General features: G+C 37.1%; 1 protein-coding gene across 1 annotated transcript; it reads right to left on the reverse strand.

Moving 5' to 3' along the window:
- Positions 1-10,073: 10,073 nt before the first annotated feature.
- Positions 10,074-12,064, reverse strand: LOC111902844 (cytochrome b561 and DOMON domain-containing protein At5g35735). Its single transcript, XM_023898658.2, has 3 exons — positions 11,150-12,064; positions 10,697-10,951; positions 10,074-10,533 (listed from the first exon to the last, which is right to left on the reverse strand). Exons 1-3 carry the CDS (start codon positions 11,753-11,755, stop codon positions 10,240-10,242), a joined length of 1,155 nt encoding a protein of 384 aa, XP_023754426.1. The 5' UTR covers positions 11,756-12,064; the 3' UTR covers positions 10,074-10,239.
- Positions 12,065-19,700: the final 7,636 nt, after the last annotated feature.

A 19,700-nucleotide genomic window follows, 5' to 3' on the forward strand; every position in this document is an offset into this window, starting at 1 on the left:
TGGTGATGGTTCGAGCTCTGGGACCGGACAGTTGGATGAGCAGATGCGGGAGTTCATTTCGTCTGAGATTACCCACCACATACTCGAGAAGACTCTTGTGATCTTTGGTGGAGCCCTTGGGCTCTTTCCGTTCTGATACGGGGGAAATGATAGGAGAACGCTTGTTGACTTTCCATGAGTTTCAGGCTTGTGGTGCTCTGAAATACTTCGAGTAGAAGGTCCCGATCGTGAGAAGACATTGGTTAGTGGATGTCGCTAACACCTTCCGCACTAGAAGTTTTCCTAATGGGGCAAAGGATGGACTTGCTTCCTAACTTTTGAAAGACAGAGCGCAAGATTAGTGGGAGGAGGTTGGACGCGCGGTATGAGACACAAAAATTGATTCAATGACATGGGATGACTTGGTGACAAGATTTTGAGCTGAGTTTGCACCAGTGATTGAGGTGCAGCAGTTGGCGAGGGAGTTCCGGGACCTTCGCCAGACTATTGAGACAGTGGCTGAGATTACTGCTATGTTCCATAAGAGGACGTTGCTAGTTTCGCAGTATGTAGCAGATGAGGAGATGAAGAAGGCGAGATACCATGAGATGTTGAGGAGTGATATCCAGTAGTTTGTGAGCCGATCCAATTGCAGGACACTGGAGGATATGATTGCGGGATCCAGAGATAGGGAGATTGATTTAGAGACGGAGAGGAAGAGGAAGCCAGATCAGGCTCAAGGTTCAGGAATTCGGGCAAGAGGTCCAAGTTATTTGATTTGTGATTGAGATGCCAGCAGCGCCAGGGCCGCTGTGGCAAGTGTGTCAAGATGTATAATGAAGTATGCAGGGTGGGTGTTTCTGGCTGCTTCAAGTGTCGTTATTAGCAAGGAAGTAGTGGGTGTTTCTGGCAAGATTGCACAGCTACTACCACCACCACCCAGACATTTGGCCTGATTTGCTTCTATTGCAATAAAACGAGCCATAAGAAGGCTAATTGCCAGATTTTGGAAGTAGTGGGACCAGTGGTAACACCCGCTCTAGCGACGCTACAAATTACTGATGGCCGCCAGGGCATGGCGGACGCATCTGTTGTGAGGAGCAGGGATTTTCAGCTGACAGCCGAGGAGGCTCGTGTGGCACCTGATGTGGTGACGAGTATGTATCTTCTCCTAATCTCTTTAATTATGCTGATTTTTTATGCTTATATTTTTGTGTTTTGTTTTAGGATCATTCCTTGCGAACGGTATCACTTCCTTGGCATTGTTTGATTCGAGGGCTACCTAATTTTTATATCTCTTGCGCTCAGCAAGAGATTTGTTGGTGCTTTGAGGGAGCTGGATTGTCCATTAGAGGTTAAGATTCCGGATGATCGATCTGTCCGGGTATCGAGGGTTCATCGGGGCTGTGTTCTAGAGATGTTCAGCGAGCAGTATATGATTGACTTTGTTCCTATTCCTTTGCGCGGGATAAGGTTATTGTAGGGATGGACTGGTTGAATCCCAATTAGGGAAGTGATCGATTGCGAGCATCAAATGGTACGTATTCGGACCCCGAGTGGGGGAGATTTAGTGGTTCAGGGAGAGAGAGCTCAGCGTGGGCCAATTCTATGTTCAGCAGCTATGGTCGGACGCTATTTTCACCAAGGTTGTTCCAAATATGTTGCGTATGTTATGGATACTCGAGAAAAGGGTAAGGCGATTGTGGATGACGTGTCGGTTGTTCAAGAATACTCGAATGTGTTCTCGGAGGACGTGATTGGAGTGCCTCCGGAGAAGCAGGTGGAGTTTAGGATTGCCCGAGTTCCTAGTGCGGCTCCGATAGCCAAAGCATCGTATCGGTTAGCTCCTCCTGAGATGTAGGAGTAGGAGATGTTAGACAAGGGGTTCATTCGACTAATTAGTTTACCATGGTGAGAGCTGATATTGTTTGTGAAGAAGAAGGATGGGTCACATTGGATGTGTATTGACTACCAGAAGCTAAATAAGCTAACGATGAAGAACCGTTATCTACTCCCGAGGATTGATGATTTATTTGACTAGCTTCAGGGTGCATCTTGGTTTTCCAAGATTGATCTTTGTTCGGTTTATCATCAGATGATGGTCAGAGAGGAGGATGTGTAGAAGACGGCCTTCCAGACTCGTTGTGGTCATTACGAGTTCGTGGTGATGCCCTTTGGGCTCACCAATGCTCTATCCACATTCATGGATCTCATGAACCGCATATTCCGACCCATGTTGGATCGGTCTGTAATTGTGTTTATTGATGAAATCCTGATCTATTCTAAGACACATGAACTACATGAGGAGCATTTGAGAGAGTTTTTGGATACCTTGAGGAAACAGAGACTTTAGGAAAATTTCTCCAAGTGTGAGTTTAGGTTACGCGAGGTGCAATTTCTAGGGCACCTTGTCAACCAGATCGATATTATGGTCGATCCAGCCAAGGTCGAGGTGGTGATGGGATGGGAGGTTCAAAGTCTTCGTCTAAGATTCGGAGTTTCCTTGGTTTGGCAAGCTACTATCGGAGATTCAATCAGGATTTCTCCAAGATAACAGTTCCTCTGACTCGATTGACGAAGAAGACTGTCACTTTTCGTTGGGGGTCTGAGCAGCAGCAACTTTTACGACTTTGAGACAGAGACTATGTTAGGCGCTAATTTTGACCTTGCCTGAGGGTGTTGAGGATTTTGTGGTTTATTGTGATGCATTGATCATGAGTTTGGGTGCAGTCCTGATGCAGAAGGGTCATGTTGTTGCTTACTCTTTGAGGCAGTAAAAGCCTCATGAGGCGAGTTAACCTACACATGATTTAGAGCTGGGGGCAATGGTGCTCGCCCTCAAGATTTGGTGACATTGCCTCTCTGGGGTTATTTGTACTATTTACATGGATCACAAGAGCCTGAGGCTTTGGATGGATTAGCCGAATCTGGACATGAGGCAGCATCGGTGGTTGGATGTGGTGAAGGATTATGATTGTGAGATCATTTACCATCTGGGGAAGGCCAACGTGGTGGCTGATGCTCTTAGCCGCAAGGCATTTGGGGCTCCGATTAGGGATATTTGTTTGAGGATGATAGTGATTACTCCACTCTTGGAGCATATTTGAGAGGCTCAGGTTGAGGTTATGAAGGACGAGCAGCGAAAAAGTGAGCGCATTGTGGGTCAGGTGGCTTCCTTTGATTATGATAGCCAAGGGTTATTGACTCTCCATCAGAGGGTGTGGGTTCTTTATTGGGGTCGTGCGCATCAGGTCCTGATTGAGGAGGCGCACAAATCAAGATTCTTCATTCATCCCGGGGTGACGAAGATGTATGGTGATCTCCGTCCTGATTATTGGTGGCCATGTATGAAGCGGGATGTAGCTTGGTATGCACAAAGGTTCTTGACTTGCAGGAACGTCAAGGTCGAGCATCAACGGCCTCACGGCAAGCTACAACTGTTAGACATTCTCGTTTGGAAATGGGAAGAGACTGCCTAGGATTTCATTATGAAGTTACCTCGGACAGCACGAAGAGTGGATTCGATTTGGGTTATCATGGATTGGTTGACAAAGCGCATGCATTTCATTCTGATTCAAGAGAGTATCTCTATGGAGAAATTGGCCAGCATATACAACAGGGAGGTTATGCACGACATGGAGTGCCGGTTTAAGTGGTTTTAGATAGGGAAGTCTGGTTTACTTCAAGGTTTTAGAAGATGTTTCATGAGGATTTGGGTACTCATCTGCATTTCAGCACGGCTTTCCACTCACAGGCTGATGGACAGAGTGAGCGTATTATCCAGACCTTGGAGGATATGCTTCAGGAATATGTATTGGATTCGGTGGGAGTTGGGATATGTATCTCCTTTTGGCGGAGTTTTCGTCTAGCAACAGTTATCACGCCAGATCGATTGACCTCCTTTTGAGATGCTCTACGGGAGAAAGTGCAGGACCTCGATATGTTGAGGTGAGGTCGGTCAGCGAGTCATGGAAAGTATCGAAGTGGTACTGAAGACTACTGAGTTGATTCAACATGTTCGGAGTAGACATCAGATAGCTCAGAGTCAACAGAAGAGCTATGTCGACAAGAGCCGATCAGACCTAGAGTTCCAGGTTAGGGATATGGTTCTCCTGAAAGTGTCACCTGGGAAAGGTGTCATCCAATTTAGGAAGAGGGGTAAGTTGGGCCACATGTATATCGGTCCTTTTAGGATTTTGGCTTGGGTGGGCCAGGTTGCTTATTGCTTGGATCTTCTTGTAGAGCTTAGTCAGATCCATAGAACATCTCAATTGCGGAAGTTTTTGGTGGATGATTTTGTGGTGGTTCCATTGGAGGATATTCAGATGGGCAATCGCCTGAACTATATTGAGAGACGATTCTTGATAGGAAGGAGAAAACCTTCAGGAACAAGTTAGTTGAGTTGGTGAAAGTTCAGTGGTAGCACCGCAAGGGCTTAGAATGGATGTGAGAGCCGGAGGATGAGATAAGGGAGCATTACCTAGAGTTATTTGCAGTAGCGAACTTCGAGGAAGAAGTCTGATTCAAGTTTGGGGAGAATTGTAACATTCAGGATTTAGTGATACGTTCCTTTTTACCCTTAATGTAAATTCTTTGCAATTTGGTCCATAGCCAAGTACGTTGGGCGTACTGGCTCAACTGATGGTTGCGGAGGCACCCACGTATGTTGGGCGTACGCTAAGATGGGGAAAACCCTAATTTTTAGGGTTTGTGCCCTATTTAAACAACTTATGTTGTCTTGGTTGTACCTTTTGGTCAGTATCCACTCCTTTAAACCCTAAGAACGAAACCTTCATTGCCATTTATGAGATTTGAGCTTAGAAGATAGTTTTGGTGGTGTTTTTGGTGATTTGAAGGAAGAAGAACACTTGGAGGTTGCTTTGGTGTGGCTTGGGCTTGTAGATCTAGACTCATCATCATCTTTGCAAGCTATTTTGGTAAAACGCTCTCAACTTGATGATTTCTTATGCTAGATCTAGTTTAGGGCCTTGTTTATGGATTTTTGGGTCCTTTAAGCGTTGTTTGAGAGTAAGGGTCTACACTAGAAGCCATGTATGTTAGATCTTAGCACCTTTGAGCTCCTCTGTCTATAAAAATGCAATCTTTATGAGTTATATTGGTCCATGCATGTGTTAGGATCCTTTTTATGGTTCTCTTTGAGTTTTGGGTCCCACTAAGTCATGCATGGGAGTAAAGTTGCCAACTTTACGTGTTAAGACACCATTTAGGATCAGATCTAAGAGTTTGGCTTAGTAGCTTAACCGATTAAGTGCTTAATGGGATGGGTTAGTCTTCTGTGGAGTATGCAAAGCCTACCCAACTCGTATGTTGCAGGTACTGGCTCCGGAGGGAGTACGCTGAGCGTAAGCCTGGGTACGCCTAGCATACTCAACAGTTTTTCTTTTGTTGACTTTCGCTATTGGCCATATTTTCAAATTTTAGGGTTTTGGGCCTTGTTAGACCATTAGACTTCTGAATTTGGGCCATTTCTCGGCTATGGGCCTTATTAGAAATAGGTCATGATGGGTTTTAGGCCCGTTTAGGAAGTTAGGCCATATTGGGCTTTGGGATGCCACTTAAGAGTTTAGGCTTTTGAGAAAAAAGGTTATGCCTTGGTTTTTGGGCCAAGTAAGAAAAGGGTAAAATGGTCGTTTACCCTGGATGTTGGACAAGTGATCTGGATTCTTGATTATGAGTTAAGACCCAATTATTAATTGGATATTATTTAATGGTGTTAGCGTAGGGATTTTTCGGATCAACAGACCGATATTTTATCTGAGAGATTCAACAGCTTGAGGTAAGTTTCCTCACTATGCTTGATGGGTTGAAGGCACCAATGCCAACCTATGGTTTGTAATGGATAGGATGCTAATTGTCTGTGTGACTCTTGCATATGTAGTATGTGATATGTATATCGGGCGAAGCCCGATGCCAGGTGGGGCATGATGACTATGTTGTATGTTATTTATCTTTGTGATTCTTGCATGTGTTTATATGTCTGTATGTATACCAAGCGGGGTCCCATGTCAGGCGGGACCCATCTCATGTTACTTATAGATTTGTTCTGAGTAGGGCTCAATGCCAGACACGACCTACTATATGTTTGATATGTATGGTATGTGGCTTTTTGGGGAACTCACTAAGCTTCGTGCTTACGATTTTTTAGTTTATGTTTCAGGTACTTTTGGATCTAAGAGGAAGAGCTCGGGGTGATCGTATCGCACACACCACATTGGTCCATATTTTATTTTACTCTAATGTATCTCGATGTTTTGGTTACACTTTGATTCTATTATGGTTTTATAAAACACGTTTGGGTTAATGGTTTTATTATGATTAAAATGAAATTTTTGGTTTTAATTTGTGGGAAGTTACACAATTAAGTCAATAAAAAAAACAAATTAGTTCAAAATTTTATAATTAGTGAGTTATGTCTTGGGTGTTTAGGTTTGCTCAACACGAAGTGGAGTTCGACCCTTGAGTTGAGCTTTAGTTTCGTTAGGCTTGTTTTGTAAAACGAGTCGAGTTCGAGCCGAACTTGAGCATGTTGGATTATTCACAAGCTAAGCTTGAGTTTTATTTATAAGGCTCGAATCAAGCCAAGCTCGAACTTCTATAATTTTAAACGAGTTTACTTGAGCTTGGTTATTATATAAAACAATTATTGTTAGATGCCTTATTATTATTATTTTTATTTTTTGTTCAATGCCTCAGATCGATTTGGACCGTCCTAATAGTACATTGATAATATATTAATTTATATTTGTATATAATACATCAAGTAGCAAATATAGTGATGGTATCAAACCAAACCGGTACCATATTCACATATAATGTTCAAGGGTAGTTAGGTAATGTTTGAAACTTCATAGCCCCAAAATTTTTTAAAAAGTTATATATTTTCGTTTAGACTATTCCTGTTAAAAAATTATATATTTTTACTTATTATTTTCTAAAAAAAACGTTCATACATGCATTCATAAAGAACATAACTAAAAGTAAATATATTGTTTTTAACGGGAGTAATCTGAACGAAAGTTATATTAGACTTAAATACGAATGCGTGGATATAAGAATTTTTAAAATCTGAGATCGTATAAAAAAATTACGGCGTTCAAAACACAAGATCTAAGCAACCAAACAACTTAGATTACTGCCGTTAAAAAGTAATATATTTTTACTTACGATTTATATAAAAAAACGTTCATACATATATTCATAAAGAACACATGTATATAAAGATGTAAATAAAAATATATTACTTTTTAACCGGCGTAATGTACACGAAATTTATAGTGGACTCAAATACGAACATGTGTATATAAATATCATTAAATTCTGAGATCATATGAAGAAATTACGACATTCAGAATACAACAAATACTAACGTGTGGATATAAACATTGTTAAAATTTAAGATCGTATGGAGAAGTTACGATGTTAAAAACATTGGACCTAAACAACTAAGCAACCAAGGTCGTAGTGGCCATAAACATAAATATCCCCGAACACCTTATTAATGATTGTCTCACGTAGGATGCTATGAGAAAAACCTAAAGAAAACCAGTCATAATTATTGAATCTATATAAAAACAACAAAGATTTATTTTGCAACAAAAAAAATATTAAGGACTAAATGTGCAAAAAAAATGTTAAGGACTAAATGTGTACAAAGTGAGAAATATATTACTCTATTAAGTCATTGTTTCCGGTTTACCTGGAGTAGCCGGTCATACATACTGAATGTGTACAGTTAAACAAGTTGAATGGATAAATGTGGACGAAAAAAAAAAAAAAAAAAAAAAAAAAAAACTTAATGACCAAATATGTACAAATCGAAAAATATATTATCCTTTTAAGTCATTATCCATAAAATAATAAAATAATAGTGATCTTTTTATTAAACTTTTACTACAAAATACTTATAAAATAGAAAATAACTAAAATAGTTATAATTTTTGTAGTTGGGCTACTTGTGAAATTGCAGATTTGCACGGTTACGATTATTTTTGTTAACCTTGATTTTTTTTAGAACAAAAAACACAATACACTCCTTATACTACTCATAAACTATTTTTTCCATCTCTTACCAGACTTGAACTTTCAACATTTAGCTGTAAAACACATTTCCACAAACACGTGATACAAACTTTGTTTGAGCTAATTTTTTTCATTGTTTTCTTTGTAGCATGGGTTTTTTACTAACATATTACACTCCAATTTTAAAGGTTAGAATGTCATTATTTTTTAGCTCCAAAGTAGGCTAATCAGTAAAAAATATGAAAGTAACTCAACTTTGATCATTTATAAATTTTGCATACAAACTCCATGTTATCTTATTTTTTGTTCATTTTATTCTTTATAACAACGAGTTTTTCATGGATATATATTACACTCCTAATTTGGCTATTCCAAGAAAAATATGAAAAAAAAAATATATTCATAGCTTTCGCATACAAACTTCATAACTATCGTCATATCGTTTAGGTTCTCCTAATTATAACGATAACCCATAAAAATCTCAAAAAAGAACATTTTTGCTTTCGGGATACGAACTTCATAAAGATCACCACATCACTAGGTTACCCAATTACAAGATTGACCTACAAAAACAGAAAAAAAAAATACAGTTAAACTAGATTTTCGTAGCTGTTCATTTGTGAAAATTAAAAAAATAATAATAAACAAATAAACAAACATTTTTATAGGCCACTCGCATTTTAACGGATGGTGGCCTACAAAAATTATATCTATTTTTGTCATTTTCCATTCTTATGGCTATTTTATGATAAAAAAAATTTAAGAAATAAATATTATGAATAATTATTATATTCATTTCCTCATAACTTAACTCAGAATTTCCTGTTTTGATGGACCACGATGAAATGGCACGGTCATTTTTAACATTTTACATAGGGCGTGTTCGACACGTATGGAGCTTTTGAGAGTGTTTGAGAGCTTCTAACTTCTAGCTTTTGACAAAAAACTCTGTTTTGAACAGAAAGTCTTGTTTGGCACTACAAGCTTCTACGTTTAGTTTAAACAAAACGCTTCAAATCCAAATGCTACTTCATGTAGCATTTAACAAAACGCTACAAGCTACCCACCACCCGCTACAAGCTACAAGCTACCCGCTACCAGCTAATTTTGCTGAACACGCCCATAGACTTTTATTATTTTACAGTTGGCCCTGTTAACAATATTTGATGTCTATTATGGAGTCATGGAGTTTGATAAGATGTTGGGCCGACTCGGTCAAATTAAGATTGTTTGATATCATACATAGAAAGTCTTTGACTCCGTCGTAAATCCTTTTATATGTCTCTTATTTTATCAGATTCGTCGTTGTGTTCGACACAAATCTGACTCAATCAACAACTATCAAATAATTCTAAATTGTTGTTGTGGATGAGAATTTACTTAAATTTTGGAAAAAAAACAAACTTAGAATTGCATATTTTTGTCATTTTCTATAAAATCCAACTTGATATTTGGAACAATCCATATGAGAACAAATTACCTTACAGTTGATTAATAACATAAGCAAGTCGTATCATCAATCGTCACTACAAATAATATACCATTGGAAGGTCTAGTAGAATCACCTCATGTTTAAAATCATTCCTTGTTTAGATATTTAATTGATGGTATCTTAGACAAATATAAAATCGAACTTAATTTATATTTGGAACAATCCAAATCACAATGAATTTCCTTATTATTGATTAATAACAAAAGGAAAGCCATATCATCATTCCGTCAGTATAACTTTTATTAATCAATCAACAAAACATCATATGAACCACCTAACGCACAATTTGTTCAAAGAAACACGACCAATTGGCTAAAACATCATTTGTCTACATAGATCAAGAGTGCTACAAAAAAGTAGCAATTAACAAAATTTATAGTTGTTTGGTAGTTATTTAAATCAGATTTGATGTTGTTTGGTAGTTATTTAGTTGTAAAAAGACATATCATAGCCTAATTAGAAGTTTTTAAATTAGAAGTTCTTAATTATTGTATCAAAGTAAAACTCAACATCTCACCCAAAAAGTAAAATAAATATATCAAAATCAAACATCACCCAAGTCTGAAAAAAAAAATACTCAATATAAAAAGTGAAAATGTATTACATACATGCATAGATACATATATAAATCTCAACAAAGAATATAACCTCTATTCTCAACACCATCAAAAAGTAAATTAATAATCTACCCATAAAACATCATCGATAAAAGCAAACCCCTCCATCATCTACACTGATTGACCATATCCATTAGCTCCTGCATGTGTCCTTTGGTCTTCCTTCTTCCTCTTCAAGACGATGAACCATGTGAAAGCTTCCAAAAGAACTGCAACAACCCCCAAACCAATAAGTATTCCTGTGTATGCGTTCTTCCACTTCTTCTCAGGGTCCAAGATATCAAGCCCCTTGTAGACATTGACAATGCTCAAAGCAATCACAGCGTATCCAAGGCCATGGTGGTAAACGTTCCAGTATATTCTGTATTTGTTGTCGGGTTTAGGCCTCAACAGTAGAGCAAAAACCTAAAAAGATCACAACCACATGATCAGTTTTAATGTCAAAGATATGGAGTAGATTCGTTGACATCTTTATCACCGGATATAGCGGTAGATGTTGACTAGATTTGTTGCGTTTATGTAGATTTTAAGCAAAGATGGAAAGGGAAACATGGAGTGTAAGGTGTACCTGAAGTGTTCCGAGTGAAAAGAGGATGATCCCGATGTTCCGGTGAGATTCAAATGTGATTCCGGTAGAGTCGCCGCCGAGTTTGAGTCCGGTGGCCCATCCGGCGACACCGACGATGTAGGCTGAAGTTTGGCAAGCGGCGTGGATGTAAAACCAGGCTGGATTACCGACTTTGAACACCTTCAAATATCTTGCTGTCATTGCTCCCATGGGCATCATTACTCCCCAACTAACAGCGTTCAATACTCCATGAGTCTGTTGAACAATAATTCGCAAAACCATAAGAAAAAAGATCCAAGATTTTATCGTTATGCAAATGGGTTTTTCGTTAATTGAAAGATTTGTTGATTTTATAAAGTGGGTTTGCGATTTTGTCAATCAAGATTGAATCTTTGATAAAGAAATGCATCTAAATTTGGAATGAATGGGAGAATTAAGAGAGATGAGACTTACGTTTCTCCGGCGCACTAGCGACCCACCAACACGACCGCCGGAAGTAGTCTGACCGGAGATAAAATCAACCCTTCCGACAGAACCCCGATTATCACTACCGAGTGCATGAATACCCGGAACTCCATTATCGACAGGACCCACTTGCCATACCTGATTAAATCCCGTTCCTCCATTAGGCAACACTATAGTCGCGTAAATCACCACCACGTCGTTAACTCTCTCCGCCGTAATCCTCGGCACCTCGAAGCTCAAAGTGCTCGGTTGTAGACTCGTTCCATAACTAGAAACTGCAGAAGTGTAAGCTTGAACCGACCCGTTTGGGCTTGTAACAGCAACAAGCGCTTGAGCCCCAATCATACCCGACCCACCGATATTAAGCGCCCAAGCAACCCATTGAGATGTGGTGGCTCCGGTGTGCCGGAAAGCCAAGTCGACGGTGCCGTTGGTGAGGTAGTTCCAGTGGAGATGCGAGTCCAAAACAGGTAACGAAACACAAGTAGCGTAGATAGCGTTGTTTCGAAAGGCATAAGTATTGCAATTTTGAGCACTTGAAACAGCCAGATTCGATATCAAGATGCAAAAAAGAACACTCAAGAACTTACCCATCTTGGAAAAGCTTGATGGGTTAACAAAATCAGAAGAAGAAGAGATGAATTTGAGTCTTTATAGATGGAATCGAAACACCCAAAACCCAAAAATCTTCGGTTTCTTTTGTTTTGTTTCTACCCAAGTGAGATGGTTTTGAAGAGATGATGAGAGAGGGAAAAGTTATACGGATTTAAATAGGGAAGTGAGATTGAAGGAGGATAGTTGGTTGACTGGGAATTTATTAGGAAACAAGTAGGAGAGATGGAAGAATCCTAGAAGGATTGTGGGTGGTGTGAAACTGTTAATGATATTTCCGTGTGGATATTATTTGTTCAAAACTTGTGATAAGTTCAACTTTTGAATAAAAAGGAAAGCGTTTCATATTTTTCCTTGTTTTATGGAGAAGCTTTCATACACAAAAAGCAAGGAGTAATGGAGTATACTTACACTTTCAACAACTTAGTTTAACAACTTTATAAATAAGTCATTGACCCTTTGGTATCACCTCATTTTCTACGTAGTATGACTATTCATCTTTGGATGGTTTGAAATACGGACATACGGTATTCAACTATATAATTATAATTTATTTTACAAAAAACATTTATATTGAACATAACATATTGATAAGACTATAAGGAATGCCACATTATTTTACATGTCATCTCCATTGTCATGACATTTTTTGATTAATTGGTAAATTAAAAAAATAAAAAAAAATAGGTATTTAGTTTTGTTTTTCTCTTTTACCTACAAGGAATTGTCCAGTTGTTTGTCTTATCAGACTCACTCAGGGGTGGTGCTCTTAAATTGTAGGGATGTCAAAAAGTTTTATAGGACTTCTATCGCGTATGAAAAATATTTATTAAAAAATCGAACGAGGCAAAAGGTTAACCCCCGTTTTAATTTTGGGGGCGAAGGCGGAAGTGGCAGTCTCGTCCCGAACCTTGTGGGGGACCAGTTAGTATATATATATATATATATATATATATATATATATATATATATATATATATATATATATATATATATATATATATATATATATATATATATATATATATATATAAGAACACTTAAAAGGTTGAGAACACGAGAACAGTTATGAACCAATTATCATATAAAGGCATAAAAGGAATTTTACAATAAAAATAACTATGGATGATTTATGAGCAATTAATTAATTCCTAAGATCATGGGATTTAATATGATTAATAAATTTTTTACCCAAATATTAGGAACTTATATAATCCGATTTTAATTAACAGAATCAATAAAATTATTTTAAAAAACGTTCTTACTATAATTAAAAAAAAAAAAAAAAAACGTTATTTTTTTTCTCTAAGTTTTTTTTACCAACCATATCAAAAATACTGACGCATTAATCATTTTATCCGAATATTAGTAATCATGAATGAATAATTATATATTTGTAGTCATATATGAAGCCGATAATAATCTTGAATGAATAGATGAATTAATTTATATTCATAAATGAATAAAACAAAATTAAAGAAACATCGTCATAAATGAAAACATCTAAATATGAATTGCTTCAATCATTAATGAATATACATCTAATCTTATGAATACATTTAAATACACATTTAATCACTATTGAATACACTTCAATCAGTAATGAATATACATCTAATCTTATGAATACATTTGAATACACATTTAGTAATAAATGAATAGAAAACACTGTTAAGAGACAAAGAATTTCTAATATGGTATAGGCTTTGGCTTCCTCGGTTAAAGAGATTGATTCGTTGTGGATCTCTGATGGGTCACAGAGGCATGGTGGTACGACGATGATTTTTCTCAGACCGCCTTAATCTTTTGTTACTACGGCTTTGTATGTCGGACTATGAGAATATTTCGTAATGTCGATGGCTGCCATCGTTAAAATTTCGAACCCAATGAAACCCTAATGAAACATCCGAATAAAGAAAAAAAAACAGAAGGCAAAAACTATAGGGTTTCCTTCGAATCTCAACGATAAGGATTACAGCTTCAGTCTGGCAGCCATGGTTAACATTCACTGAAATCAACTAAATTGAACAAAAAAACAATTGTATTCGCATCAAGGTTCTGAGTAATCGGAGACAGATATACCTTTATGTGATCTATTGACCTATAATCTCTCTTGATTTTGATCGTAGAACCCATGATTGTCTAGGGTTGTCACAGTAGCTGAGGCGTCGGAGGAGTGAGGAATTGAGATCCTTTTTGATCTTCTATCATTATCGTTTCAGTAATTAGGGTTCGGATCTATGGGATAGAGATGATGTTACTAAGCAGAGAGTAGAATAGTACAAAAGATGGATATATCGGTGGAGACGATGGTGGAACAGAGTAGGCTCATTCCGAAATCGATGTACAAGAAGCAGTAGGAAGCGGTCGAATAGATGAGAGAAAACCGTGGGGGAGAGACGTGTATCGGTAGAAATAATAAATTGTGGGAGAGAGAGAGAGATTTTAGGAGCTGATAAAAATAGGATAAAACCTAATGACGATAGTACCCTTTTAGTTAATTAAAATGTTACAGTTTAATCCTATGACGTTCAGAATTTATATAAATTGCCTGTTAATATTAACCTTTGATTTTAAATTATAGAGAGCTTAGAATTGTTCTCGCGTTCTCAACCTTTTAGGTGTTCTCATTTGATCATATATATATATATATATATATATATATATATATATATATATATATATATATATATATATATATATATATATATATATATATATAGGTTTAGATTTATTTGAGACAATGTTAATTTTGTGATACCGTGAAACGCAATCTAAAAATAATTTTAAAATGCAAAATAAAAGGAAAAATCCGAATTTTTTTTAATTATTATTTTCATCATTTTCTTTACCTAACAAATTAAATTAAAAAAAATTACCGTTATTTTTTTTTTTGAAAAATAGGTGAAATATTCCAATATGATTTTTAGAATATTAGAATATTATAGTATTTTAGTAGATTTGTTGAATATGTAAAAAATTATAATATTCTACTAAAATATTCTAACATTTTACTTGAATATTTCATAGATATTTCAAAAAAAAACGATAATTTTTTTACTTTTTATTTTATTGGATAAAAAAGTGATAAAATTATATTTTAAAAAAAATTCAAAAATTTTCAATTATTTTGCATTTTAAAAATGTATTTTTTATCTACAAAATGAGTAACTAGGATTGCATCTCCCCGTCTCACAAATTATAGTGGTCTCACATGAACCTAACCATTATATATATATATATATATATATATATATATATATATATATATATATATATATATATATATATATATATATATATATATATATATATATATATATATATATATATATATATATATATAACAATGATTTTAAGCTTCAAAATTCAACAAAAAAAATCATATTTTTAAGTTGTTAATATAATGATTTTAATATTTTATAACATTTTTGTTTTTAACATGTAAAATTATGTTACAAATAACTATTTCTTATCCAAAAAATAACTTCTTTTGGCCCAAAAACAATTTTTAGCATAATAAAAAGACAACCTAAAATCAATTAGGGAAGGGGGAATGGAGGCGGGGATGTAGGCGGGGGAACTAGAGAATTTCGGGAGTGGGGGCGAAGGAACCCCGGTCTCATTTGGCGTCGTTGATATCCCTACCTGATTGTTGAGTTGTCCACCTAAGTTTGCTGAGGGGTGTCACCTAGCCACTCCTCCAGCCGTAGGGGAATTGAGTTTATATTCTATAACATTGATTTTGGGAGATGGTTCTCAAGGTTGGTACTCTAATTTTTCCTTTTGCATGGTCAAGGTGGGAAGTTGAATCAACAAGTATCATGATTTTGTAAGGTTCTTTTTTTACTCATCGATGTGGAGTTCATCGATCAATATTAGCGTATAATTTTTTATGTTGAAGTTAATTGTTATTTGTAATTTGTTTTTTTAGCATCTATATCTATTTGTATTTATCTCCATGTCCTTGAGTTTTACTTATGGAAGAAAAGTGATATTTATTTATATCTATTGTCATGTTCTTGACTTTCACTTATGGAAGAAAAGTGAACGAAATGGAAAGTAATGTGTTTTTGAGTTTTTATTAAGGATAGAAACAAATGACAAACATTTTTGTATTGGAAGCTATTGCCTAAATTTAAGTTGGGAAATGGTTAGATGATCAAGTGAAGGTACTTACACTCAAAGAGTGTATGAAATTAGAATGAGTACAAAGATAAGTAGACATTTGTTATATGCATAATCGTGCGATAGATTATGTAACATTCTGTTTCTGGTCGTTTCTAAATTCAGGGTCATGGGTCGAAAGTAAATTGTGTGAAGGCTTTGGGCCTCAAGGGGGTAAAGTTAGGCCTTTTGGGAGGTGGTAATGATGGTTGTGAGACCTAAACCCTTGAATTGTGTTTTGGGCCGAATGGCAGAAAAGGGAAAAGTCATAGACTGGTTTCTTGCATGATTTACGGATTTTAGTTTGAGAAGTTTGAAGTCCTATATATTTGGATAATATTATGGGGCTCTTCAATACCTTTCTGTGCATATAAAGAACGCTAAAATCATAGTTGAAACGAAGAAGTTGTGGTAGTTTGAAACTGTGTTGAATTTGGAAGGAGGGTGGTACATTGGGTGTACCAACATCTCAAAGTCGCGCCTTCAAGAACGTATGTAGGGTGTACCATTTGGCACACACGACGTATGTGATCAGAACCCAAACCCTAAATTTGGGGTTTTGAGCCTTATTTAAGCTCCTTAACTCCTCTAAACATCTTCCATTCTCAACCTCCATCTCTCCAACGTCCTCCCTTGAAACCCTAACCCTAGTTTAAGCCTTATGAGCTAAAGAATATGCTTTTTGGTACCTTTAAAGGAAGAAGAATGTGGTGATAGTTCTTGAAAGCTTGAAGCAACTTTGGATCTGGAAGTCCCCCCTCCCCTCATTCATCTCCAGAAAGGTATAAAGTGTGTACCTTTATGCCTCTATTGATAGATCTAGCTTAGTTGTTAAAGTTATGTCCTTTTTGTTCAATAAATTGGTCTATTTGAGTGTGGGTTGTTCTAGATCTTGTGAGGTGCATTTCCAGGTGTATATGAGGATGTTAAGTCATAAAAATACAATCTTGATCTTTTCCTTCCATTCATGCATGTGTTATGAAGCTTAGAATCCTATGATAAGTTAGGGTTTTGAATTTGGACTCTTCCTAGCCATGCAAAATCATAAAGTTGGAAACTTAATGATTTAGAATTTTATTTTGGATCTACAACTGAGCTCCGGACAGAAAGTCTTAACGAATAAAGTGCTTAATTGAATATTAGAATCAACTAGTGTACATTGGGCATACATGGGAGTACGTGTAACACCTGATTCAAGGTACTTTTCATTTTTGACCATTGGTGTGTAAATAGTTTGCCAATTTGGTCCTTATGAGGCCTTTTTTCCATTTTCGGAAAATTAGGGGTACATTGGGCGAATTCCTCGTACGCTGGGCATACGTACCCAGGGAAAAACCTTAATATTTAGGATTTGCACCCTATTTAATCAACATTTTGACCCATGATCCTTCATTTCTCAGCCTTCATTACCCTTTGAGCCCCATTTTGAAACCCTAGCCGCTCTTGAGAAGATTTGACCTTTTTTGTGTGTGTTTTAGTGTGTGTTGGTGAGATTCGAGGAAGAAGATCTTAGAAGAAGGAGCTTTGATCAAGGGAGAGCATGTAGATCCATAGTTTACTCATCATTTCTAACTTCATTGAGGTATAAAATTTGGAACTTTTCATTGTATGCTTAGATCTGGTCTTTATGGAGTTTTGGTCATTTTGGTCCCATGAATGAAATCTAGTGGAAATTCTTCCACTCTGGAAGTTAGGAGTTGCTTCTTTTGATGTTTCTGAGGTCCCTAGTCCATAAAGCTAGCATCTTGATGGTTGTTGATCAACCATGCATGTGTTTGTGTCCATTTGGAGAAAGTAGAATGCTTAATCTAGGGTTTGGGATCATCTGAGTCATGTAAAGGCTCCAAGTTAAGGACTTTATGGATTAAGATGTTCCACAAGGCTTGGATCTGTAATTTGGACATTTGGAATGCAAGCATTAAGTATTTAAGGAAAACGTGCTTAATGTGCGTGTACGTTGGGCGTACGCAAGTGTACACTGTGCGTACGCATCCGTGTCCTCAATCAGACATGCAACCTAGTACGCAGAGCGTACGTCTGGTATGTGCAGCGTACCAGGCTTGGTCTTGGGCTTTGTGGTTTGGGAAATATTGGACTATTAGGGTTTTGGGCCTTGATGGGGCACTTGTCTTTCTGACTTTGGGCGATTATTAGGCTTTGGGCCTTATTGGATTTGGGCTGTAACATCCCAAAAATTTCAACAAATTTAAACTTTTCAAACAAAGCATTTACTAATAAAAGTGTTTTACAAAACCATTGTTTCCAAAACATTATTTAAAATCAGAGTCTTCCAATATCAAATCAGTAGTAAAACCAAGGATGTGTACGGTCACACCTTCGCCTTGCCACAACCATTTGAAGCACCTGAAACAATAAACTGAAACTTCAAGCATAAATCTTAGTGATTTCCCCCAAAGTACCACCACATACACATAATAAACAAACAACATGCATACAGAGCCTTCAGCCTGACTGGAACATCACACCGACCTACAGACTATCTGGTACACTCATAGAACCTTCAGCATGATTGGTACGCCTCACCGGGCCTTCAGCCTATCTGGAATGCTCTTCGGACGTTCGGCCTGATTAGTATGCCCCTCTGGCCTGCAGTCTACCCGGGAAGCCCTGGGTCTCTTGGCCTTCAGTCTCCTCTGGTCCGCCTCAACCCAACCACACATAACATGTCGACATGTACATAACATATAACCAGTTAGCAGACAGCAAGCAGATCTAACAAATCACTACAACATAGCAACATCCTATATACCAGGATACCGATCTAACAGATCACTACAACATAGCAACATCCTATATACCAAGATACATACCTAACAGATCACTACAACATAGCAACATCCTATATACCAAGATACAAATCTAACATATCACTACAACATAGCAACATACGGTAAACCAGGATATCAATCCAATGGGTCGGCCTTGGTACCTTCGACCTATAAGTACAGTGAGGAAAACTCACCTCAATCCGCTGATAATCAAATAACCGCTTGGACCGTTGAACCGGATAACCTCGTACCAACTATCAATAATACAATCTTAATCAATATGTAACGACCCAAATTTCAAAAGAAAATTTTCATTTTAAATAGTCAAAAACATTTTCCATAAGCCATAAAATTTCAAATACATTTTTTTTCAAATTCATAACAATAAAAATATTATTCCAATCATTAAAGTGTCCCATAAAAACGCCTAAGAGAGAGTGCATGTCACGTCATCAAGCCTTGCCCTTCCCTTAGGCTTAGATGTACCTGAAACAAATCCACAAACTATAAGCTAATGTTTAGTGAGTTCCCCAGAGCATACCCCACACAATCCACGAAATCACCTAATCATATTAGCTATAAAAGCTACATAACCTACATAAGCCATGCATACAAACATATAAGGAAGCCATGGAAAACCTTTAGGTTCTTACACCTAGTGCCACTGGAACCCCCACATGGTCTTACCTAACTGCCATGGCAACCTCCACATGGTCTTCGTGCCATGGGAACCCCCACACGGTCTTTACAGCGAAGAGATGTCATACAAACCACACAAGCAAATATACTAGAATGCCATGGAAACCCTCCAAGGTCTTACATATAAGTTCCTCGGGAACCCCCCGAGGTCTTTCATGCGAGTATCACATATAACTAGCATATCACATATCCCATAACCAACTAATCATAACTCATAACAATAATGTGTCGACCTTGATGACTTCGACCCATTGGTATGGTGAGGAGACTCA

The sequence above is a fragment of the Lactuca sativa genome, chromosome 7, assembly GCF_002870075.4.
Source record: "Lactuca sativa cultivar Salinas chromosome 7, Lsat_Salinas_v11, whole genome shotgun sequence".
In the NCBI taxonomy this organism is placed as follows: domain Eukaryota; kingdom Viridiplantae; phylum Streptophyta; class Magnoliopsida; order Asterales; family Asteraceae; genus Lactuca; species Lactuca sativa.